General features: G+C 42.0%; 2 protein-coding genes across 9 annotated transcripts in view; one reads left to right on the forward strand and one right to left on the reverse strand.

Annotated features, from left to right (window-relative positions):
• Nucleotides 1–15,651, reverse strand: part of LIN54 (lin-54 DREAM MuvB core complex component) — a 46,718-nt gene extending 31,067 nt beyond the window's left edge. Inside the window, exons 1-2 of one of the 7 annotated variants that reach the window (XM_079990814.1) lie at nt 15,518–15,651; nt 3,864–3,944 (exon numbers count right to left, since the gene is read on the reverse strand). The gene's annotated coding sequence lies outside the window, so the exon portion shown is untranslated. The other 6 variants (XM_079990815.1, XM_079990817.1, XM_079990818.1 and 3 more) reach the window with 6 other exon arrangements.
• Nucleotides 15,652–16,019: 368 nt separating this feature from the next.
• COPS4 (COP9 signalosome subunit 4) lies at nt 16,020–25,775 on the forward strand. Of its 2 annotated transcripts, none has more exons than XM_079991010.1 (10): nt 16,020–16,179; nt 17,793–17,872; nt 18,529–18,680; nt 19,761–19,864; nt 20,741–20,894; nt 22,580–22,730; nt 23,226–23,396; nt 24,146–24,273; nt 24,652–24,736; nt 25,383–25,775. In XM_079991010.1, exons 1-10 carry the CDS (start codon nt 16,106–16,108, stop codon nt 25,514–25,516), a joined length of 1,233 nt encoding a protein of 410 aa, XP_079847136.1. In that variant the 5' UTR covers nt 16,020–16,105; the 3' UTR covers nt 25,517–25,775. The 2 variants fall into 2 exon arrangements, with proteins under 2 accessions (XP_079847136.1, XP_079847137.1); XM_079991011.1 differs by having other exon boundaries at nt 24,158–24,273.
• The last annotated feature ends 451 nt before the right edge of the window (nt 25,776–26,226 follow it).

Consider the following 26,226-nt stretch of genomic DNA (forward strand, 5'->3'; position numbering starts at 1 on the left):
GCCCTCTTCCCCTCCATAATTTCATTGCTAACCTCCATCAGTGGTTGTATCAAATAGTCTTTTAATGTCTTATAATACTTGGAGGTCAGCCCATCTGGCCCTGGAGATTTGCCCATTTGCATATTCTGAATGGCTTGTTCAATCTCTTGTCGTGTTATTTTGCAGTTCAGGATTGATCTATTTTCTTGTGACAATTTTGGTAGCCCATTTTTTTCCAGAAATTGTTTAATCTCGACCTCATCTTGCGGCCCTTGAGTGTATAATTTTTTGAAGTATCTCTGGAAGCACTTTCTAATGTCCACAGGGTTCTGAATATTTCTTCCTTCAATCTCTAAGTTTGTAACTGTATTTAGTTTTTGTCACCTCTTCAGCTGCCAAGCTAGCAGTTTTCCACATTTATTCGCCGATTCAAAAGTTTTTTGTTTCATTAATTTAATCTTCCACTCTATTTCCTGATTTATCAATTTAGAATATTGGGCTTGATGAAGTTTAATTTCTTTCAGAATCGGCTGTGACTTCGGATTTGATCTTAACTTCTTCTCTAATTCTTTAATTTTCCCCAAGATTTTGTCTTTCCTCTCATTTTGTATCCTTTTCTTTACAGCATTCTGTTGAATCAGGAACCCCCTCATCACAGCCTTACTTGCATCCCAGATGATTCTTTTTTCCACCGTAGTGTTCAAATTTATCTCAAAATAATCTTTCAAAACTTTTTGGGCCTTCTTAATAATCTCCTGATCTCTAAACAAATTGTCATTCATCTTCCATCTAAAGGAGCCGGTTGGTAGTAGTGTCATGTCCATCTTTAGTGCATTATGGTCGGAGCAGGTCTTTGGGCAGATTTCCACCTTTCTAACCTTAGGTGCCAGACCTCTAGATATCCATATTTGGTCGATTCTTGTCCAAGTCAGCTGGGCTTCAGAGAAGAATGTTCCCTCTCTTCCCAAGGGGTTCTTCGTTCTCCAAATGTCAATCAAGTCCATATTGTCAGTCATTTCAAAAAAAGTCTTTGGTAGTCTGCCATCTTTTGTAACATTTTGGCTTTGTGACTTATCCATGTTAGTTGATACGACCCCATTCATATCTCCCATCATAATGATGTTATCATAGTCCAGATAATCCAGCATAGTCTCATGCAGCTTCTTGTAAAATTCCGATTTCCCCTCGTTTGGTGCATAAATTCCTAATATCAAGATCTTCTCTCCTTGATGTTGTATCTCAATTGCTAAAATTCTTCCATATTCATCTTTGAATAAAAGTTTAGGTGACAGGCTCTCTTTTGCATATATCACCACCCCTCTCTTCTTTACTCTATCCGAAGATATAAATTCCTGGCCAAGTCTTTTATTTATTAACACTTTTCTGTGGAGCCTAATCACGTGAGTTTCTTGTAGGCAAATAATATCCAATTGTTCCTTTTTTAATATGTGGAAAATTTTCCTCCTTTTTTCCGGAATATTACAGCCATTTATATTCCAACTCAAAAGTTGCAGAGACATCCTGAATAAATCTGGTTATTTTCCTGGGGGTGGTGTTTTATTCGCTGGATCTTCCGGTTCCAAGGGTGCAGGTACCGCTGGTGCTCCAGGCCCAGAAAGTGATTCAATTCCTTTTTGAAGGTCCTCTCCGTATGCAGTCAAAAATTTATCTCTATCTTCCAATGTTCTGATTTTGACCTTCTTCCCTCTAAAAGTGAAAGATAATCCTTGGGGAAACTCCCACCTGAAGATAATTGAATTGCTCCTCAACAATCTAACCAATTCGAGGTAGCCATATCTAAGGTCCAGCAGTTGTTTAGGAATATCCTTGTAAATTTCAATTCTTTTGTCCGAAATGTCCAGTGACTTTCCGTAGTGTAGGCCCAGAATCTTATCCCTTTCCTCCTTTGATCTCAATATTATCAAACAGTCTCTGGGTTTCTCTTTCTTTATAAGTCTTCCAAGCCTAAAAGCTGATACGATTTTAAAGTCCTTTTCCTCTAAGTTCCAAAACTTGGAAAGTTCTTTAGTCAAAAACTCAGCTAAGTTGCCTTCTTCCACTTCTGGTATCGACCTTATCCTTAAGTTACTCTCCCAATTCCGCAGTTCTGTCATAGAAAGATAAGTCTGACGTTCATCTACTTGTTTGCGGAGTGGTCTTACCTCTTGTTCCAAAATTCCAAGTCTTTGACTAGTATCTTCAGCCAATTTCCAATTTTCTGCTATGGCCCCCGTCAATTCTCCAATTGCTTGTGCGTTCTGTGATACTTGTCCAGTTAGTCTATTTAAACATTCTGTGTTTTGATCAATTTTAGCTGTTTGCTCATCAGCTTTCTTATCCAAAGATTCCACTCTCTTATCCAGAGATTCCAATTTTTCATAAATTTTCTCTAAAATAGAAGCAGTTGCTCCTGAGGCCATATCTTCCAATTGTAATTGCTCAATTTCTTCCTCCCCTGCTTTTGGCAGAGAAGCAACTTTTTCCTCTGAAGGCAAAGTAGGTACAGATGATCTACGTGCCTGGGAGGCTGCGGTTAAAGTTGTTAAAGTTGTTTGTCTGGTTCTTGGTCCCTTTTTTCTAGCGCCACTCATTCCAGAGTTATCTAAGAGTCAAGGTCAAGCTGAGTTGTTCCCATGAGAAAACAACAGCCCAGATGGTAACAGTCAAGCAGGAAGCCGGGAAAAGGAAAGTAAAATAATGTCACTGCTGTAAATCCAAAATTCTCTAGGGGGAGCTTAAAATGTCTTTAGGGAAGAGATCAATTCTAGTAAAATTGTTAAAATCAAGTTTTAAGTCCAGGAACCTTCAATAACAGGTTTTAAGCAGAGTTAGTATTAGTGCCACATTGTTTCAAACAGAGCATACTGGTATTTCAGATGATGCTTCAAAATAGCAAGTCCAAACTCCCTCAGATTGTTGCAATTTTTGATTCAAAGTAACCAAATCTGCAAACTGACAGCTCAGTTACTCAGGCAGCTCCAGCACCTGGATTTCTTACTCAAATTATATTTCCAAATAGAAGAGAGGTATCACGATGCAAGTATAGAACATAAGATCAAATGCTTAGAATCCTTATTCGCTTACAGAAAAGGTTCAGTGGTTGCTCAGATCAATTAAGTTAAAGTTCTTTCTTTACCTCCACTCCTCCAGCTCTTTGCTTTGAAGTTCAATGACAGCGGAAGACGGACTTCCTGTTTTTTCGTCACTCCGCTTTCAGCCAAATTCAGTAGATTTTAGTCTCCAATTTAATAAAGTCCTTCTTTACTCACGGGTTGTTGCTTTTCCACATCAGAAAGTTTCAGGAAAAAAGGTCAGCGCTCACCGGCAGCAGCAGCGCAGCTTCACTCCGTAGCTTGCGGACCGACCCACAGCGCTGCTACCCCCTCCCCGTTCCGGAGCCCCTTACGGGGTTCCTTCAACGTTTCAGGGGTTGCTTCCAGCGCCCGCCGGGTCCCGAGACCACAGGCTTTTACTGCCTGTGGGTTTCCGAAGTGGGTCTCCGCTTCGCCGTAGCGGACGACCCGTTTCCCACGGAGCTTCCCCTTCACCGAAGGAAGAGGACCGCCACTGCCGTTCGCGCCGCCTCCGGAAGTTCAACATGCTGGATGTTTTGTTCATTGATTACAAAGCTGCTTTATGGCTCGATTTGTATAATTTTATGACTAACAGCCAAAACAGAGTACAGAACAAGTACAGTGTGTTCATGCATGAAACACAAAGGAAGGGGGAAGTGAGTTTTCCATTGATTATACCCAAAAGAGCTGAAAATTACAATAACTTGCAGGTTCAGGAGATGGAGGCAAGATTGAAATAAATGCTTTTATGAAGCAGTGTTAACTTTAATCCAGATAACTGAGGTTCTCTTGCAATGAATCCCCACCTACCTCTCCAAAAGAAGTTGCTTTTGTTTTATAAACCTGTGACATATCCAAGGTCCGCTCTAGCTCTGGCTTTCAGATCCAGCTCTAGGATGACAGAACATACAAGAGTCTGAGATACAGTTTCATGATGTGCTTGTTTCAGAATAGAGGTCACAACTTCAGTAAATTTTTATATACATGCAGGCAGGATACCAGAGAACAGGATTAGAACTGATCTGAGGTCTACTAGCCACAGGAAACTTTTTAACCTCACCATTCACTTGGCAGTGGGAATGTAGCCAAATAAAATAGCACCAAGCAGTGATAACTCTCAGGCAGGCGAGTGCTTTTTAGAACATTTGCAAATACTCTTCTGTGATTGACTTATTTTAGAAAATAAGCACATATTACTACCTTAGCTGGACATGGAACAAGACAGGTAAGCACAAGAAATTTCACTGCGGTCATTCCAAAGGAAGTTATCAATATATTAGCATAAGCATTGTTTCTGTTAGTCAAAGCAAATAAACAAGGTGGATTTCAAAAGGCATGCTCCAGCTTTTCCATTACCAGAAAGAACACCTTCCTTTAAAAGTGAAGAGCCCATAGTTTCAGTTAATTCATTAATCAGGTATTTTTGACCCCCTGAAGACATTATAGTTCCATTTTGACAAAGCCTAGAATCATAGAAACCAACCCATGGGGCTCAAACCCATAATCCTGAGATTAAGTCTCATGCTCTTCTGATTGAGCTAAAAGTGGTGGTTTGGAACCAAGTATCCTAAGGAAGATAAGGGACGCCTAGGACTTGCCGATCAGAAGATTGGCAGTTCGAATCCCCGCAACGCTCCCATTGTTTGGTCCCTGCTCCTGCCAACCTAGCAGTTCGAAAGCATGTCAAAGTGCAAGTAGATAAATAGGTACCGCTCCAGCGGGAAGGCAAACGGCATTTCCGTGCGCTGCTCTGGTTCGCCAGAAGCGGCTTAGTCATGCTGGCCACATGACCCAGAAGCTGTACGCCGGCTCCCTCGGCCAATAAAGCGAGATGAGCACCGCAACCTCAGAGTCGGCTACAACTGGACCTAATGGTCAGTTTTTTTTCTATATATAAAAATGCAATTACCATAAAAATCTAAGATATACTGATAAAGTAAAATCACTGACTACCTTAACCATTTGTCTGTGGGATGTGCAAATTCCAGTTGCGCAGGCAGGCTAAAAGTCTCATTAATGCAGACATTTTATCTTTCAACATAATCCTGAAATGATTAAGATTCCCTTGTACCCAGGTGAGCTGGTGCTGTACAATTTCAGCATGACAAAGGGTTTGCCAGAGGTAACAGCTGGTAAACCCTAATTCAGCATGAAAGTCCTATACAAAAGCACTATTTATAACTACCTAGGCAGAGGGAAACATACCATACTGGTGTATTGAGCATGGTACCAAAGCAACCCCTACAGAAGTATGAACTCGAATTCTAATATACTCCCTCAAAGGCAGAGCAAGAGTCCTTTCAAGATCAGAAAATTTCCAATTATTTCCCATGTCAACAGCAATATGAGAAGTACAATCTGGGAGTACAAATCCTAAAATGAAAACCAAGTCTGGACCATTTCATAAGCAATGGAGTACTGTGTCCAGTTCTGGGCACCATAGTTCAAGAAGGACACTGACAAACTGGAACATGTCCAGAGGAGGGCAACCAAAATGGTCAAGGGGTGATAGGATAGCCATGTTCAAATATATAAAAGGATGTCACATAGAGGAGGGAGAAAGGTTGTTTTCTGCTGCTCCAGAGAAGCAGACACGGAGCAATGGATCCAAACTACAAGAAAGAAGATTCCACCTAAACATTAGGAAGAACTTCCTGACAGTAAGAGCTGTTTGACAGTGGAATTTGCTGCCAAGGAGTGTGGTGGAGTCTCCTTCTTTGGAGGTCTTTAAGCAGAGGCTTGACAACCATATGTCAGGAGTGCTCTGATGGTGTTTCCTGCTTGGCAGGGGGTTGGACTCGATGACCCTTGTGGTCTCTTCCAACTCTATGATTCTATGATTCAATAAAGATTTAAAAGAGTGAGATAATATTGAAGGTCACAGCCATTAGAAAGAAGGTTCACTAGGGAGGATAGAACAATTAAAAGCATTGATTTATCTTTGCAGCATATGCTTTACTTATTTACTTCAAAAATCTAGCCCACCCTTCACTAAAAGAACCCCAGAGCAGGGTAAAATATAATAAACATAATGAAATCTCAATAAAATGTTACAACATCAACTAATTTTTATCTGGCACCAAAAATCCACAAGGGTCGGCATAAGTCATACATGAGATGTGGAAAGGCATTCTAGTATCAGGCACCAATCAAAGAAGGTCCTCTTACATGTTGTCATGCAGCAAATTCGTGGTAAACGTGGCTCAGTTAAGAGGGAATGCTGTATCCAGAAGGTTGTAACCAACAGGCAGGTGTATGTAGGAGCAGCTGTGTAGAGCTTTAACTGACAGAACAAGCACCTTGAACTTGGTTCAGTGGCAAACCAGCAGCCAGTGCAGATCCTTCAGAACCAATGCAATATGTTTTTTGCAGGCTCTCCTGATTAACTGCCTACATGCAATGCCTCCTAGTCTCATAAATATGGTGAAAAGACTGAGTGTCCTATGTGCTTCTTCCACAAAGCTCTGTTAGCTTTAACTAAGGGCTCATTCAGTTACCTTTCAGCTGCTTTTGTAGGCACAGGTCTGTATTTGAGTGGTGTTGTGGGTTTTTTAGGGTGTGTATGTGTGTGTGTCAAGATGCTTTCCCCAGGAAAACCCACATTTTACCGCTGAATCAGAGGAAATGGTAATTGAGTTTTCTTAGGGTTGCTGCTTGCTCCAATTCAGTGGTAAAAAGCAATGTGACGTAACAAATGAAAAGCTACCCTAAATTTTATTTTGGGCTGCTAAAAGCCTTGAACTAAAACTGCAAGGCTACTTTGTATATGACTTGCTCAATTTGCTATGTACTGTACTGAAAACGGAATCAGAAATTAAGTCTGAAAGCTGAAGCTTGTCTAAGATCTTAGTAAGCTTCACTGATGCCAAACAATGGCTGGTGAAACATTGTACTCACCGTATCGTATCATAAGAAATATAAATACTTGCAATATCACAAGGTGTCCAGAAATGAAAGTTGGAAAATTATGAAAATACAAATTTCTAATCCTCTACAGCAGTTTTTCCTCACCAGAGGCTGTTCAGATGTTTTGAAGTACAACTGCTATTAGCTCTAGCCAGCTTGTCCAATGGTCAGAGATTAGAGGAGTTGTAGTCCAAAGCACATGGAGCATTCCAAATTGGGGGAGTCTGCATTTGACATTTCAAAACCAAGGGAATAAACACAAATCCCAAGAGGAAAATGGCTTACTTTTAAAGAAAGTTGTTTATTTATTCAAATAATTTTTAAAGTTTTAATTTTAATTTGTTTTGCAAGAACCTCCAGTATTCAACCAATAAATTAAACACCTTTGCACATCCTACAGATTCTGCATTGAATTCTATTTTATAGCTTATATGGTGATCTAAATATCAAGAATTCTACTAGCCCCCCCCATAAAATATAGGAAACTATGTAACATATGAAGCATAAAAAAAGAATACAGCTGGAATATCCAGAATTCTAAATATTTTCTACTGTGTCTATATAGAGATGCTTCATATTTAAATTAACTATATTTTTGAAGTACCATATTTACCATCTATAAGATGCCCCCATGTATAAGATGCCCCCTATTTTTGAGCCCCAAATAAATAAATAAATATTTTTAACATTCTGTGTATACACAGGAAAATATGGTATATCTGTTACTTTGTTGCAAGCTCCAAATATGATTGCAGAGAAGTAAAATATAAATAATAACTTACATTCCATTCCATACATCAGGGTAAACTACAGTTAATGGTTTGCCATAAACACAGATAATTCTTGATTTACTCCTTCCTAGTGTGAGCAGAAACAACTAACCATGATCCCTAACTTATGTTTGGACCAGGAATCATGAGGGTTTTTTTGTTCAAACACACCACTGGTAAGCTAAGAGCAAACCTTGGTTTAACTTAATGATTTATTGGGGGGGGGGGGAGCAGTAAGACAACAAATCCTGGTTTGGATGTAACTCTAAACCAGGGCTTGTGGCTTATTGCTCCTTCTTACACTAGAGGAGAAGCAAAGTAGGTCCACCTGCACATTTAACTAATTATTTCCTGATACAAAGCTATCCCACGCTAACAGTTAACACAGTTTTAAAATTCGTATGGAATGTCTTTAATTAAAAATGATACTCTTACAAGATATAAGCCCACCTAGAAATAAGATGGTTGGTATATTTAATATATGAATCCCATATTTCAGAACCTATAGAGTTTAGAAGATACCATTTTAAATACTTATTTAACACATTTATATGTCACTTTTCAATCAACGAAAATGATCAGAAGATCACTCACAGAGAGATACTCAATTTCATAGATAGAGGAGTGGAGAGAGGAATCACACATGCATATGTAGAACTTGAATGTGGACCTAGCCCTCAGAAACAGGAGTCACGTTTATTGTGTACATTTTAGAGCTGTCACTGGGTAAATAACACTGACATTGACATCTGACATAATCAAGAGTAGGCCCACTGAAATCAATGCACTTAATCATTACTTAGTTCACTGATTTCAGTGGGTGTACTCAGTGTATGACCTAGTCAGATACCACCCAGTGTAATTAAAAACATATTTTCAGACTGTGTTCCTTGACACCAATTATCATTTGCCTTCTTGTGCTAGAAATCCCAGCTACCCTAACGTAACTAGATTACACTTACAAAATATATTGCTTTACACCTTTTCATAACAAAATTTGGAATTAAAACCAAAACCAAACATTCATTTTCCATCTGAATCATTACTGCTGCATTGACCTTTTCCACCTTTCAAAGGTTAAGGGGGATACATTTTAAATTCCCAGCTTTCATTATCTAACATGCTGTGAAGTTATTATTTTCTGCCCATTGCAACACTTCCTGTTACTTATATATATTTGAAAGTGACCACTAAAGCACACCTATGATGTATGCGACTACACTCCCCTGAAAGCAAGCAGCTAATTTTAAAAATCATTAGTGTCCCACCAGCAGCTTTGCATACTAACATTCTTCACTGCGCTCCTAAGAAGAGTAGGCGCAATCAATCCAGTAATTTGTTCTGCAGATTTCTCCTTGACCACCATATGAACATCACTTGCGCTACCCGAACTCTCAAGCAATGCAACATCAGACAGACACAGTACAAGCGAGACCTTGAAAGGCGAGTTAGGCCTCAGCAGCTCCAAATACTCCCTTCTTTTCCAGCCAGGTTTAGGTTACATTTGAAAACACCTGGATTTCCTGTACAGCAAGCCACCCAACCCAGCGTTGCAGGCTCCCCTTCTCCCCCAATCTCCTGCCCAGGCCTTGCTTGGTGCGTCTCTCACCCCTCTCCAGGGCGCAGCCACCGACTCCTTCCAGGAGGGTTAAGTTCCAGCCCGAGGGGAGGAGGGAGCTTCCCCCAGAAGTGCCTGGATAGCTGCAAAGCGGCTGCCCGGGAGTTGGGACGAAAAGACGAGGAGAGGGAGGTTTCTGGCAGCAGCGGGCAGAGGAGTTGGGGGGAGCCTCTCAAGGCTGTTTAGGTGCTGTCGCTGGTATGTCAGGGGCCGGGATAGTATTTCGAAAGATCCGCCATTTTCACTTCGTCATCACCATCACAGCCCAGCTCAGCAACAACCTCAGCCTCCTTCCCTCCGCCCCGATCCCTTTGCTTGAGCCACTCCCACCGGAGGGGAGGGGAAGCCCGGCCCCCGCCGAGAAAAGGAGGAACGACGCGGGCGCAGACCTACTAGAAACGCGCGCTCCGGCCAGGGCAGGACTCTCTGTCCACGCAAACGCAAAGGGTTTGCGCCCCTTCTCCAGGAAACGAGGGCGGATTCCAGCTCCGAGACGGAATTCAGAAGGGAAGCCGGGCTAACCAGCTGCACTTCCACGGCACCTTAAAAGCCTGGCCGTGCAATCCTATACTCAGAAGTAAGTTCCGCTGAGTTCAATGGGGCTTACTCCCAGGTAAATGGGTATAGGATTGCAGACCAAATGGTTTATTAGTCGATTAAGAATCGGGAGAGATGAAAGGTGGCGTGTGCGGACAGGATGAATAAGAAGTAACGGTGCATCTGGTGTATATATAGATTTTTCATCCAACAAAAGCTCTCTCATCCTTTTATTACCTGCCCTTAAAAAGTAAATACCAGTGTATTATGACTATGAACAACATACATTGATTAACATTGACACAGGAAGGCTTTTTAAGGGGAAAGGGGGAAAGCTTCCAGCAATTCTTCTAGTAAAATTAAAAGAAAACTTTGCCCATCTCATGGCTAATAAAGAAATCAGCATGAAAATGCTTTAATACACTATTCTAGGCAAAACTGATGGAGAAAAACATTGTTTTTCCACCTAAAATCATTTATGCTTGCTTTTTCCCTTTAAAAAGAGCAAACAAACCCAAACTCACTCACATAGAAGAACATCACATTGAACATGGGAAACTGCTTCCAAGAGTGTGTGAGAAGTGGAACTACACTGAGATTCTCACTTCAAAGAGTTTTCATTCCATACATTCTACACAACACAATTTATAACCACAGTATCCCTTCAACTGCCAAGATACAAGTTACTGTTAATGACAGATCAGATCTTACACTACTTAAGAACTAACTCCATTATTCATGTCTCAGTTTTGACTCACTGTTCAGGAGCAAAACTCTCAAGTGTGACACTCAAGCCAATTCAGCATAGCAAAATAGTTTAAGAATAAATTCCCATATCAAGAACTGTAATGCCTTTTCTGTTAACTTAGACTTTGACACCCAATAAAGTACTATTCTCAACAATTCATTGGTGAAAGCTGCAATGCCTCTTGCAATTAAATGTAGGTATTTGATGTTGTATAGTAGCTGAACCATCCTGAGAAAATTGAATAGAGCCAATACATCATGCCACTATTAGATCCATTTTATATATATTTATATATTTATCAAACTACTTCTGCAAGTCATTCCCATGAGGCAAACAACTATTTTAAAGTTTCCACAAAAAATATCCTGGCAAACCTGTCCATGCACTGTGAACTGGAAAGCAGCAAATTTTCTGCATATTCTATGCATCAATTATCTGGTACACTTGCATGAATTTAGCTGTCTTAAACTAGATTCTGGAATCTGATTGCAGAGATGCTATGAAGGTCAAGAGTTTTCTTAATTGCGTTCTACAGCAGAGTCAATGAGAGTATACACTTTAAGGCCTGTTGGTAATATCTGGACCCAGTTGAATGTGACTTCTGGCCTGGTTTGGGGAACAAAACTACCTTAAGAGCATAAGAACATAAAGCTGCTGGATTAGGCCAATGACCCATCTAATGAAGCATCTTGTTCTCACTGTGGTCAAACCAGATGCCTGTGGAAAACCAGCAAGCCTTGGTCACCCTGATCAATGACTTTTGTTGGAAGAGGCATAGTGGAAGTGCAACTCTCTTGGTTCTATTTGACATCTCAGTGGCTTTTGATGCCATGGATCATGGCATGAATTTGGACTTGGGGATGCTGTTTTATAGTGGCTCCACTCCTATCTCTGAGGAGTTTCAGCAGAGAATAGCATCAGGCAACTACAGGACTTCTCCTGCAAGGTTAAATAAGAATTTAAGATGAGCCTGCTGGATCAGGCCAATGGTCCATCCTGTTCTCACAGTGGCTAACCAGATACCTACAGAAAGCCTGCAAGCTGGACATGACAACACAACGGCACTCTGCCCACTTGCAATTTCCAGCAACTTATTCAGAGGCATACTGCCTTTGACAGTGGAAGTAGAACAGAACCACTGTGGCTGTTGATAGTCTTGTCCTCCATTAATTTGTCTAATCCTCCTGTAAAGCCATCCAAGTGGGTTTCCATGACAGCCTCCGACAGGAGGCAAGTTCCCTAGTTTAAATGTGTGCTGCACAAAGAAATACTTTCTTTTATCTGTTCTGAATTTTCATCAAATATCCATGAGTTCTAGTGTTATGCGAGAGGGCGAAAAACTTTTATCTGCTTTCTTTGTGCCTTGTCTGAGGATTTCTAGCTTGCTGCACTCAATGCCCTCTTTGATGCAACACAACCTCTAGTGCATCTTTCCCTGTCCTTCCTATAGTATTTATAGCCTCTCTTATACCCACTATATCAATGCCATCTTCCAAGACCAAGCTCTCCAGTTCACCTTGGTTCAGAGGCTTCTAGCACTGGTGTATAAAAACTTGTATGAAGTCTTTCTCTTCAAGTGTTTTTGGCATTTGCATATTGAACTGTTGTGGTCTGGCCTCCCTGAACTGCTTTGTTTTGCCCCTGCACCCAATATGCCTAGTTCCACACCTCCCCGATTTAAATGTTCATCACTTTATCAACTTCATCGTAAGGGGGAGATTTGTTCTAAATCGGACCCTCTTCAGCTCCTGTTGGGTCTCCCCCCACTGCAATCAGTTTAAAAGCTGCTTTTTGGTGTTAACTACCAACAGTCTGGTCCAACCCTGGTTCAGTGCAGCCCATCCCTTTTATACATGCTCAGCTACGTCCTATAATGTTCCCTGGTGCCTAACAAATCCAGTCGCCACCTCCCCCTCTTGACACCATCATCTCACCCACGCATAGAGACTACCAAGCTGCATCTGTCTAGCTTGGGTGGCCTATGTGGAGCAGGAGCCTGCTCACATATTATCCCCATTTTAAAGCATCCACACAGGTTGCTAATTGTTTCTTGAGCCCCATTTTAGGTGCTTATGCTAACACGTAAAGCCCCAAACAGCCCAGAAAACAAATATTTCATAGAATCAGAGTTGGAAGGGACACCAAGGGTCATCTAGTCCAACCCCCTGCAATGCAGGAATCTCAGCTAAATATTTGAAATAATACCTTCTCCCATGCCAACCTGTCTGGTCTTTAAGACCTGCCAATGAGGTTCTCTTGGTGGTTCCTATAAGGGACAAGGTTAACAGGGCTCATAAGGCTTTTTCAGTGGCAGCTCCAAAACTTTGGAACTCTCTCTCCATTAAGGTGTATTTCTCCACAGTAGGATGCTCTTTTAGGAGGATAGTGAAAGACTTATTTCACCAAGCTTTTAGAGATGAGGCGATATAATTTGTTTGAGGTCAGAGAGTCAGTGTGGTGTAGTGGTTAAGAGCGGTAGTCTCATAATCTGGGGAACCGGGTTCGCGTCTCCGCTCCTCCACATGCAGCTGCTGGGTGACCTTGGGTCAGTCACACTTCTTTGAAGTCTCTCAGCCCCACTCACCTCACAGAGTGTTTGTTATGGGGGAGGAAGGGAAAGGAGAATGTTAGCCGCTTTGAGACTCCTTAAAGGGAGTGAAAGGCAGGATATAAAATCTAAACTCCTCTTCTTCTTCTTTTGTATTGCACTTGTTATTTAATAGGAGTATTTTTTGTTTTCATTTCTCCTGTGCTTACATTGTATTGCTTTAACTGGTTTCAGAAATATGTAGTGTGGCTTGCCCACAAATCAATAGACTTGAAATCAAAAAAGGATTTTTTGATTTCACTATGTCTACTGAAAGTATAACTAATATTGGATATAATTTTATAGAATTTATTGGTATTTCATCATTGAGCACCACTGTCAATAGATTCACCTTTCGCTCCCAAGTGCATTTTTGTTGATTTTCCAAAATCAACATAGTTGGAAAGCAATTGTTATAATATTGGACCACTGATAGTGTTGAAATATAGCTTCCTTGTTTATACTTAGCAGTATACACTGCTCAAAGTTATTGCTCCATTGGCTCATTTGCCCTCTGCTAGTAAATGGGTCATAATGAGCAACCCACAAAGGTATTGTTAGTTCTACCATTCTGATTTCAAGATTACCGTAAGTGTATAAATACTTGTAAATTTAGAATTATATGTACTAGGTTTTGACAGGAGAAATGCATTTTAAATAACAGCTGCTTAATTTGTGAAGTGGCTTCTCTACAAAGAATGGATTTGGTTGGATTTTTGTATATTTTGATCAGAGGGAAAACAAAATATGTATTTAACATTTCTTTCTAATATCTACATTATAAAAACCAAAGTACTATTGCCATCAAGATATGCACTAGCTGTTTAGACAAGAGATACGGAACAGACAGGCAGAAGATAGTTCATTTTCTTACCAATCAAATAGAAAAGCTACTTTGGAATATTGTACATCAGTCAAGCCACACTCCATCAATCTTTGACAGTTCACCAATAACAGCTTGCTCTTTACACCATTCAACGCCCAGGTCTGATAAGATTGTAAGGCAAGAGAAGAGTCCAACGACTTCCCATACAGTAAACACAGGGAACTCAGCTGACTGCCATATAGATTAAAGTCCCTGTTAAACTGTGGTTTCCTGTGAGAAAGAGAGGGGTGCTTGAGGCCAGCTATGCTGCTCCTGTTTCAACAACAGAGCAAAACACTTCCACCTGCGTTAAATTCAGGACAAATAAATATCCGTATTGGGAATTGTAATTTTAAAGTTTTTGCCCTCCCCTATGATTCGCCAAGGGGGACACAGGTGGCGCTGTGGGTTAAAGCCTCAGCGCCTAGGGCTTGCCGATCGAAAGGTCGGCGGTTCGAATCCCTGCGGCGGGGTGCGCTCCCGCTGCTCGGTCCCAGCGCCTGCCAACCTAGCAGTTCGAAAGCACCTCCGGGTGCAAGTAGATAAATAGGGACCGCTTACCAGTGGGAAGGTAAACGGCATTTCCGTGTGCGGCTCTGGCTCGCCAGAGCAGCGATGTCACGCTGGCCACGTGACCCGGAAGTGTCTCCGGACAGCGCTGGCCCCTGGCCTCTTAAGTGAGATGGGCGCACAACCCCAGAGTCTGTCAAGACTGGCCCGTACGGGCAGGGGTACCTTTACCTTTACCTTTATGATTCGCCTGGCGTGCTCTGGTCCATGGGGTCACGAAGAGTCGGACACGACTAAACTACTAAACAACAACAACAACATGATTTGCCAAAAGCAGACTTCCTTGAGCAGCAGCCTTCAGACTGAGATCGAACTCGAGATTTCAAAACGAGACTCTTTTCCCCCTTTCTTGCTCTTATTTATTGAATTTGTTAGTCGCTTCTGCCCAGGACTTACAACTCACAGCCTCGACACACGCCACCAGCCTCCCCCCCCCCTCGCTTTTGGGGCAAATCCCTGCTCCCCGCGGCCTTCCTTGACCGAAGAATGGGAAGCAATTTGAAAATAAAACAATGCAGCCTCCTCCCTCCTTCTTCGTCGCGGCTCCGAGGCCAAAATATTACCCCGGGGCTTCCGCGCAGCTCCTGCCAGGCCTAAAACCTCCTGCCTTCGTCACGGACAGACAGAAAAATGACAATTAAAAATATTATAATCCTGAGGGGAGGCGGAGAAGGGCCGGTCCTGAGCCTCCCTTCCCGAGAGGCGCCCACCTCACAAGCCGGCCAGACTCGTCCTGTCAGCGAAGGGGGAAGGAGGCGGCCGCTGGGTCCCCCGCCGCCTCGAGCGCCTCAGAGCTGCGCCGCTTCTCCCTTCCTTCCCCTCAGGCGACCCGCCGCCCCCCGCTCGGCCCGCCTAGCGCTCACCTGCGCCCGCCGCAGCCCCGGCGCTTCACATCGGTCTCTTCCACCCCCCGCGCCGGCCCCACCGTAATGACAACGCCGCCCGCGCGCTCCCGGGCTCGCTCCCGCGCGCGGCCGGCTGGTCGCCGTGACAGCGGCGGCTGCTCGCGGCGGCGGCGGCGGCAACAGCAGCAGCAGCAGCAGCTGCGGCAGGTTCCGCGTTTGTTCAAAATCACGCGCCCAGCGCCATTCCGCCGCCGCCGCATCCCATCATAGCTCGGGCAGCGGCGCCCTGGCAACCGGCGCCGCGTCACCAGCGCCAAACAGCCAACCAAGCCGCGAGCCCGCCCTCTCCCTCTCTCTTTCTCGCGCCGCGCTGGTTTCTCCCGCCTTCCCTCCTCAAAGCGCGCTCCACTTCCGCTCAGGGTCCCTCCTCCTCCCCTTTCGGCGCTTCCGGGATCCGTGACGTCACGGCGCATTTCCGTTGGCTCCGTATGGATACGCGGCTGCGTCGCCGTCTCTAGCGTAGAGGCGTCTCGCGCCGGAGGAGGCGGAGCCGGTGGCGCAGTGTTTCCCCTCACAGGTTGTGGGCGGGAAGGGGGAGGATCCAAAATGGCGGCGGCTGTGAGGCAGGAGCTGACCCAGCTCATGAGCTCGAGCGGCTCCCACAAGGACCTGGCCGGGAAGTGAGCGGCTCCTTTTTCCCCTCCCTTCTCATAATGAAATTTCATAATGTTGTATTATTTTGCTGTTGTTAGCCGCTCTGAGCCCGGCTTCGACTGGGGAGGGCGGGATATAAATAAAATTCTATTTATTTTATTATTTATTCTTCTCCCGTAGCAGCCAGCGCCGAGTCTGACCGGGGTTGCGGGGTGGGGAGAGGAGGAAGCGGAGCAGGCAGGAGCATCTCTTGGCTTAGGGAGGCCTGCCCTCCTCTCAGGTCTTGTTCTGGATCTGCATGGCGCTGGTTCGGTTCCCTCCGTGTTCTGTTGGGCCTTGTGGATCTATTCTAGGGCGATCTTTATGGAAAAGAAGCAGCGTGGGTTAAGAAAATAAATGGGTAGCTGTCAACATTTATTTGGTAACAGCAACAGCAGTGGTTCCTCGCACCAGTTCCTGGGATTTTAGCAGAAGTTCATTCGAACCCGTAAAAACAAGCCAGCGGTGATTCCCGGTCTAATTCGAGTCTATTATCTATTTCAGGCATGGCCAAACTCCAGCCTTTTTGGGACTACAATTCCCATCATCCCTGACCACTGGTCCCATTAGCTAGGGATGATGGGAGTTGTAGTCCCAAAACAGCTGGAGGGCCAAGTTTGGCCATGCCTGATCTATTTTTTCGGTGTGTTTCTATGCAGCTTTTCAGGTGGACCTTATAAGAGCAGTTTATGTAAGATTATTACAGCTCTATGGGGTGTTGGGAGACAAGCTCCTTCTGGAGTTGTTTGTCCATCTTTGGTCCCCAACCCTGCACTCAGTTCTCACCTGTGGCTCCTAGATTTGGGGGGGGGGGGTGTATTGTCATCTGAGTAGCCCAGGACCTCCAAACACACAGCCCAGGCTTACACCCTGTGAGGTCACTTTGGAGCTGCTAAAGTAGTGGTTTGTCTCTCAAGATGCCAACAACACAGACTTCCAGGAACTGGCCTCCCTTGCAGCTGTAGTTGAAGCTTCCCTCCTCTGTCTTCCATTTAGTATCCTAAACCACAGGAGATTTCACTCACAAGAGTTGGAAAGGCAGGATAATATGGGATTAATGATGTCGTAAATACAAGTATACCCAGCTTTTGCCTGATGCTGTTTGGCTGTTTTTTTGATTGCTCATTGTATCTCAGCATAATGATGTGCATTCACACTCCCTTTTGGAGGACTAAAAGGTAGTCCCTTGCGTAACATTGTACTCTTGTGTTTGATTAGAGTTAATGCAAGAAAAGGTGAAAAGAGGATGATAATCTTCTCTTTCTGCAAAAGGAATTGTCAAATTGTGTCCTCATTTCTATGCCTAGCCATTTCATTGCAGTGGGAAAGCACCAGAACTGTTAGATCTCAGGATTTCCATTGAAATGGAAAGTATGGCATGTACATACTCTAAAATGGTTTTGAGAAGAATGGCATTCTAAAATATCATGTGTATTGTCCTTACATGCACAAGATGTAAAGCTAATTTTAAAAATACACCAATTTTTAGCAACATAGGAAGCTATAATAAGTCAGACTGCTAGTCCATCTAGCTTAGAATTAGCTCTGTATTCGATGATATTTAAACCTTAACACTTTTTTTTTTACTGCATTCTGGCAGGTATCGTCAGATATTGGAAAAAGCAATTCAGCTCTCAGGAGTGGAACAATTAGAGGCATTAAAAGCCTTTGTAGAAGCAAGTGAGTTTAATTATCAGTTTTCATGAATTGTTGAATGACAGCTTTGTAAGTATTTAATTGCAATCGGAAAAAATGAATGGTCTTAGAAATCTTTGTACATTGAAACAGGCATCAATATAGCACTGGGGATTTGGTAGGGAAAAGGTTGAGGTGTCGTTTTTAAGCATGAATACTTTGACATAAATTTCATCAAAATCAGTGGGATATTCTGAATAAACATTTCTAGGCTGTAGGAGGGTTGTTATCTCATAATCCTGTTATCCAAGGTTATGGTCTCTGCAAAATGTTAATACTAGTATGATTATTTTGGCATCCGATCATAAAACTGTGCTGTGGTGAAACAATGAATGGGTTGTGCCCGTGCAGGGGCAGCACTCCCCCCCCCCACTTCTGTGCCATGCAACTCATATTCCACATTTCACAATGGTGACTCCGAGCCTTTTCATTATGATAGCACAGCAACTGAGTTGCAAACAGATGCTATGTCAGTGTAACAGTTTTATGCCCAGGCTCTTACGAGCTGGTACAGCTGCCTAAAAGTTTGAGTTGGAAACAGGGGCCTTAACAATGATTATAGACTGAATGCTCACTAAAATGACAGGCCTAATGACAATGTATAGCCTGACTTTCTTTCCACCTTGTGTCTCTTAAACCAGTGGTCAATGAAAACGTCAGTTTAGTGATTTCACGCCAGTTGTTGACAGACTTCTGTACCCATCTTCCGAGTCTTCCTGATGGCACAGCCAAAGAAATCTACCATTTCACCTTGGAAAAGATCCAACCTCGTGTAATTTCATTTGAGGAGCAGGTAAGAGCAAGATGGTGATCAAATTTCAATCCCAACCTTCCTCCCAAAGGAGCCCAGGGCAGGAAACATCAAAATGATTTAAAAATACAATTAAAAATAAAATAAAAACATTTTCAAACATGTGAAACAAGACACATGCCCTCCGCTAATAAGGTTGTCAAAAACAGTACGTTTCAAATGCCTGGGTAAACAACTATTTAAATTCCTCCAAAAGGAAACATAATGAAAAAGACAGAAACACCTCACCAGGAAGGACATCCCAAAGATGGGTAATTGTCTCCAAGAAGGCTCTGGCAAACCAGTCAGATAAAGAGAAGAGTATATTGAAATATTTTCAGTACAGTGGTACCTCGGTTTACGAACTTAATCCATTCTGGAAGTCCGTTCTTAAACCGAAACCATTCTTAAACCGAGGCACGCTTTCCCTAATGAGGCCTCCCGCCACCAGTGCCCTTCCACCATTTGGATTCCATTCTTAGACTGAGGTAAAGTTTGCAAACTGGGACACTACTTCCGGTTTTGCGGAGTTCTTAAACCAAATCGTTCTTAAACAGGACTGTTCTAAAACTGAGGTACCACTGTACTGTACTCTAAAATATAATAGATATCACTGGCATATGATAAGCCTTGCCAAAAGGACAACAAGGAAAAGATGCCCCAAGTCAATTTGTTCCAATAATGAATACAGACTATTCAGTTTTGTTCATCCTGGCATACTTTGCTAACTTTATTAAAACAGTCATTAATTGAAGGTAGCTTTGTTTGCCCTGTAGTTTCCTGCAGCTTGTAAAATTTGCACCAAATTCTTGTAAAATTTGTACCAAATTCTACACCACATATTTCGCGACTACCCTGGAAAAACTCAAAACAAAAATCACTACGCTTCTTGGCAGTTTGTATCCTAATACATCCCTCATATGCATTTGATTGAGAAGTATATTTAAAGATATTGTAGATCATGTAAAATCAGATTATCATTGTCAAATGGGCAAAAGGAAACAGATAATATAAAGGATATTAGAAAGTGGATCAATTTGATAACTTGATTGCATTATAATTTTATGTCCTCATTCTTCCCAGGTTGCTTCTATAAGACAACATCTTGCATCGATTTATGAGAAAGAAGAAGACTGGCGGAATGCAGCACAAGTATTGGTGGGGATTCCTTTGGAAACAGGACAGAAGTAAATAGTTGTTAGAAAACCTGACATTTTTTCTTCATACATTGTATATCCTTTTGTAGTACAAATGCTTCATTGGGTATATTCTGGATCTGTTTCCTTTCAATAGCTTTGGCTTCTCTGATTGTTCTGTAACAGTTGCACATACTATTTTGATAGATCAGTGATCCACCTGGAAACTTTTTTTGTGGGGAACTCGTAACCCTTTGGTGCTGCTCATGTTGCAGTTATAATCTTTAGAGCACAGTCCTATTTTTGGTTTCAGCAACCTCTACTTTTTTATTTTTATTTTTGCACTTATTTTTATTTTTGATTTCGATCCAAGTGTCTTCTGTGGAGCAGTGCATAGAGTTGAGCTGTTTTTTTCCTTACAAGAGACTGCCATGGACCTTGTTGCTAGCTTCCATCAAATAGTGTATTGCATTATGATGAGTAGTCAACGTGCCCTACAAGTTTTAGGACTACAAGTCCCATAATCCCTGAGGGTTGATGGGAATTGTCGTCCACAGCATATAGAAGGGCCCCACATTGAATGCATTTGCATTAAGACAGTGGGTGGTATTAAAGTAGACCTACTGACATTAAAATGGGCCTAAATTAGTTGTGCCCATTTTAATAGTCTACTGTGAGTAAAGCCTTATGACTATTACCATTCAAAATTAACCAATAAATTACATTTCCATACCCTCTTGCAGGGGGGTTGCCATTGAGTATCCTGCTTCTCCATTTCTCTGGGGAGCCTATCTTTCCTTTCAGCCAGAGTTGGCTGGTGGCAAACATTATACAGCGTGTAGTATTACTGTAAGTATGTTTGCAAAACTCTTATGATGCAAATGAACTGAGGTTTCAATAGTGTATTTTTCCCCCTTTCTATTCAAGGCAATACAATGTAGATTATAAATTGGAGACTTACCTAAAAATTGCCCGACTGTACCTGGAGGATGACGATCCCGTTCAGGCTGAGGCTTACATCAACAGAGCATCTCTTCTTCAGAATGAATCAACCAATGAACAGTTACAAATTCACTATAAGGTGAAATACTAACATTCTTGTTTTGAGTGAAATGAAATAACATATTGCTTAAAAGTTTTATCATTATATTTTTGCATATACATCTGTTCCTCATTTGCTGACCTCAAGGTTGATACCCTTGTAGTTGCAAATCAGGATAAATAAAAAGTGAGGCCATCTGTTAACTAAATGTCATCTTCAAACTCTGCAATTTTCGCCATTTTATTATGTGAAATCTGATTATGGTCTCCAAGATTGCTTTTTTAAGTTATCAGCTTAAATGATGAGGAAGGCATTTACAGCTTTGAGATTCCAAACTATGCCCACAACATATTTGGATGGGAGATAGCCATAGTATCTGTAAATCACTGGGGCTAGGGAGAGATGGAAAGCATTGTTCATTACATACTATATTGCTCCCTGTATAATTCTCCTAGGGATACATTTCTCAAAGGACTTCTTCAGAGAATTCCCTTCCTGAATAGTAGGGAGGACATTCATTATTTGTTGGTGGATGGGGATAAACAGACTACCTGAACGGTGCCCATGTTTGCCTTAGCAGCCCATTGGATTAAAGAGAATTTCATTATGTAACATGGGATCCCGTCTGGTGGTGACCACTTACACTAAAATGTACTCCAGTACAGTTCATATTAAGGATGCGGATGGTGCTGTGTGTTAAACCACAGAGCCTTGGGCTTGCCAATCAGAAGGTCGGCGGTTCGAATTCCCATGACGGGGTGAGCTCCTGTTGCTCGATCCCTGCTCCTGCCAACCTAGCAGTTTGAAAGCACAAAAGTGCAAGTAGATAAATAGGTACTGCTCAGGCGGGAAGGTAAACGGCGTTTCCGTGCGCTGCTCTGGTTCGCCAGAAGCGGCTTAGTCATGCTGGCCACATGACCCGGAAGCTGTACTCCGGCTCCCTCCGCCAATAAAGCGAGATGAGTGCCGCAACCCCAGAGTTGGTCACGACTGGACCTAATGGTGAGGGGTACCTTTACCTTTACCTTTACAGTTCATATTACTGCATTTTTGTGATGACCAGTGGTGTTTAATGCCTGACTGGAAGGCCAAACAGTTGAAAGCACACAATAACCTAGTTCTTGTGTGACTTTTCTATGATTTGAACATGTAACTCCTAGATTGCAAGTCATTCCATGCTCTGTACCCCTCCAGGCTCTACCTAGTTTTTCCAAGGGCCACTTTGGTGGAGCAGTGAGCTTGATGCACCTAACTCCCCAAAGTGTCCTGCTTCAAAGTCCCAGCACCACAACCTCTACTCTTTTCACATCCCTCTTGAACTGACAGGTTATTTGGAGTAGGGGCTGTGGTCCTGCTACTTCCCGAGATACAGATTTGGCCTACCAGTTGCTATCCTCTCATTCCCCCTCCTTTGGTAATTCTTCACAGAACTCTAGCCCAGTGGTTGCCATCAGTCTGATTTGAACTCATAATGAATTGATTTTAGAATGCTGTATTATTTTACTGTTGTTAGCCGCTCTGAGCCCAGCTTTGGCTGGGGAGGGCGGGATATAAATAAATTATTATTACTATTATTATTATTATTATTATTATTATTATTATCATTCTGACCTATAGCATGAAAATTGATGGTCAGTTGCATGAAAAGTGGGAACCCTCAAATATTATTACTGGATTTAATAGGTAACATAGTGAGCAACTGTATGGTTTTTTTCCTGTTTCAGGTGTGCTATGCTCGCGTTCTTGACTACCGAAGGAAGTTCATTGAAGCTGCCCAGAGGTATAATGAGCTTTCTTACAAGAGCATAGTCCACGAAAGTGAGAGACTTGAGGCACTGAAACATGCCTTGCATTGCACAATCTTGGCATCAGCAGGTAAAGCAACACTTGATGGCTGACTTCTATATATGCAATTTTCATTTTAGTCTTTGGGATTATATATATGATCCTGTTCTGCAAGGGGTGGGGGAGCTCTACTCTAAAGCAGTATGCATGTTATGTTTCCTTTAACAAAACTTCTGCATAAGCTGCCACAGGTTGTCTGCCCTGTGTCACTGGAATGTTTCATGTACGGTTTCATGTTAATGATTAGGATTACTGAAACCAAATCATCTTGGTGGTGTAGCATTCTAGAAGCAGAAATTGCAGTTTGTTTCCATAGAAAGGATCTAGCTGCTAAAGCAATCTGCACCTAGCAGGTATAATTTGAAAAGTCATCAAGTATTAACAGTTGAGTGCTGTGGGCAGGCAGGAAGAAATTGGCCATTTGCTACTGGCTCTCAAAAAGGCAGCTGAGAAAATGCATTTAAATAGAAGTGAACAGTACTGAATTGAGATGTCCCAGTTCACGGTATTCTTACTATTTTTCAGGACAGCAGCGTTCCCGTATGTTAGCTACTCTCTTCAAGGATGAAAGATGCCAGCAGCTTGCGGCCTATGGGATACTGGAGAAAATGTATCTAGACAGAATTATCAGAGGGAACCAATTGCAAGAATTTGCTGCAATGCTCATGCCACACCAAAAAGCAACAACAGCTGATGGTACTTGGGTCTCTTAAAGTGCGGGTGCACCCTGTTCTGATGGGCACTCAGACATTGTTCCTTTCTGTATATACCCTTCCAAATGAGCATTGTTGCACTTTGGGTCAGCTTTAGTAATCATTTACATTGGGTCTTTATATCCTTTTATACTCCAGTGTTTGGCACAAATAACCTAGTTCCATGAAATTTCCAATCCATTGTTTCCTAAAATATGATATGTGTATCCCTGGTCATACATGAAAGTTTTCAAATTGTACACAGTAGAATTTTTAAATTTTATTTCATGTTTTCTGCAGTTAAAAAAAGCTAATTCAGTGATAAAGTAGTATTATTTTCAGCCAAGAAGGAGTACTCCAGTAAGATAGAACACTCAAAAGGGGCATGCAATTATTGTAAGTTTGGGAAACACTGCTCTAATCTCCTTAGCCATCATGTAGTACTTTGGGCTTCCATCAACATTTAGACTGAAATTTCCTTTCTGTAAGCTTGACAAAGATGCAAAAAAATATTACTCTTAGTTAAGCAGGTTTATATCCTGTTCAGCACAATGATTTAAAGCCAATAAATCATATTATGAAAGTTATGATAATATCATAATAATGTAAGCCAATTTCTTTTCTACCTTTATTACGGAGCAGTATTGATGGAACAGAAATTGAGGACTGCATATGCTACATACAGGTTTTTTAAATTATATTTGACTTGTAGCCAAATACATGCTGAATTTCAAACTCCTAATACATTGTCAGTTTCTATTTCAGGTTCTAGTATTTTGGACAGAGCTGTCATTGAGCATAATTTGTTATCTGCAAGCAAACTGTATAATAATATTACCTTTGAAGAACTTGGAGCGTTATTAGAAATTCCTGCAGCCAAGGTATATAGACTTGTGTACTGTTTGCTTTTGTTTTGTTCAAACTAAGCTAGTTTTAATAACGTCTAGTTTGATGAAGAACTAGTTCGCTCTTCTGCTTAAAGCAGATGCGTTCAAAAAGAAAGGAACAAAAAATGATTGATGCTGGTATAAGATGATGATTTATTAAATTTCTATACTGTCTATAAGGGATGCAGGTGGCGCTGTGGGTTAAACCACAGTGTAATCAACAGTTGCAAAGGTCTCCTGCAGAATAAATTGACATATATAACTTTTCTCTACCACCGACACACCTATATACATATACATGTGGCAAAAACCATATCAAGAGTGGGCTTCTGTTTATTAAAAGTAGATGTCCTTTTGGGTTTTGTTTTTCAGGCGGAAAAGATAGCATCCCAGATGATAACAGAGGGTCGCATGAATGGATTTATTGATCAGATAGATGGAATTGTTCACTTTGAAAGTAAGTTAAGCTCTAGCTTGTTGTTCTTGCTTTAGGTGTGGTTGAAGCACATGTAATGCAAAAGCAAAATATTTTAGCCAGGTGTACAATTAACATGGGGCGCGGGTGGCACTGTGGGTTAAACCACAGAGCCTAGGGCTTGCCGATCAGAAGGTCAGTGGTTCGAATCCCTGCAACAGGGTGAGCTCCCGTTGCTCGGTCCCAGCTCCTACCAACCTAGCAGTTTGAAAGCACGTAAAGGGCAAGTAGATAAATAGGTACTGCTTCGGCGGGAAGGTTTCCGTGCGCTGCTCTGGTTCGCCAGAAGTGGCTTAGTCATGCTGGCCACATGACCCAGAAGCTGTATGCAGTCTCCCTCGGCCAATAAAGCAAGATGTGCGCCCAACCCCAGAGTCGTCTACGACTGGACCTAATGGTCAGGGGTCCCTTTACCTTTTACAATCAACATATGACAAAGTGGTAATTCTCGCTGTAGCCACCAGATGGCAGTAGTGTCCGTGCAATAGTTTGAATTCCTGTATTCCAAAATACCTGTATCTGCAGACCTGGTAACAGAAAATTTGCTTATGCAGCAAACAGATAATGGCAGGAAATTTAATAGAAACAAGCAATGAATGCAAGAATGAATTCTTCTATTGTCTTTTAGCTCGTGAAGCCTTGCCGACGTGGGACAAACAGATTCAGTCTCTCTGCTTCCAAGTTAACAACCTTTTGGAGAAGATTAGTCAGACTGCCCCAGAATGGACAGCACAGGCAATGGAAGCTCAGATGGCTCAGTAGACTTTCATTTCCCCCCTGTTCTGTAGAGATTGTTTGTTTATTTTCATCTAAAAATGTGAAGCTAGCATAAGAACTTATGGCTCAACTTCTGCTAGAACCCTATCTAGACAAAGGTGTAGATGTGTGTACATTATGTTTAAAACCCCAAAGGTTTATCTTAAAGGTATGGTAGTACATAGATATTAAGCTGTTTAAAAAATAACTGAATGGAATACAAGATGTTTTTTAAGTTTTGCATTAAAATTTCAGTTGTTTCGTGGCCTTGTGAATATTTGTGTGTGTGCATTGGAAACTGAAGTGCCATATTCTATTTAGCTGTCATTATTCCAATAAAGGCAGGCATCTTCAGTTTTCATTTGCTACATCCTATCCTCCCCACAGAACTTCCATCAGGATAATTGATTTCTTGTGTTGAATCTACAGTCTGTGGAGCTGTTTGTTACACCTTGGAAGGCTTTCATCCTTTGTTTATTATATGTATATATAGCCTCTCCGTATACAGAGCAAAGAGAAAACTAGTACAAGGAAGTTGCCATCCACTCTAGCCAAATATGTATGGATGGGAGTGGATCTGGCCCCTAAACCTGTATGAGCAATGTCTAGTGAAACTAAGGGACAAGGGGAGAGGAATAGTTATAGTGGGGAAATGTTTATTGACATCAGTTATGCAAAAACCATGTAAATCAATATAGTTCATGTGAATCTTAGAA

The sequence above is a fragment of the Podarcis cretensis genome, assembly GCF_951804945.1.
Source record: "Podarcis cretensis genome assembly, chromosome: 9".
Classification (NCBI taxonomy): Eukaryota; Metazoa; Chordata; class Lepidosauria; order Squamata; family Lacertidae; genus Podarcis; species Podarcis cretensis.

Coding starts and splice junctions, on each gene's coding strand:
- COPS4 (XM_079991010.1), top strand. CDS start 16,106: ATGGCGGCGGCTGTGAGGCAGGAGCTGACCCAGCTCATGAGCTCGAGC. Junction 19,865..20,740: donor CCTTTGGAAACAGGACAGAA/GTAAATAGTTGT, acceptor TTTCTATTCAAG/GCAATACAATGTAGATTATA. Junction 23,397..24,145: donor AAAAGCAACAACAGCTGATG/GTACTTGGGTCT, acceptor ATACATTGTCAG/TTTCTATTTCAGGTTCTAGT.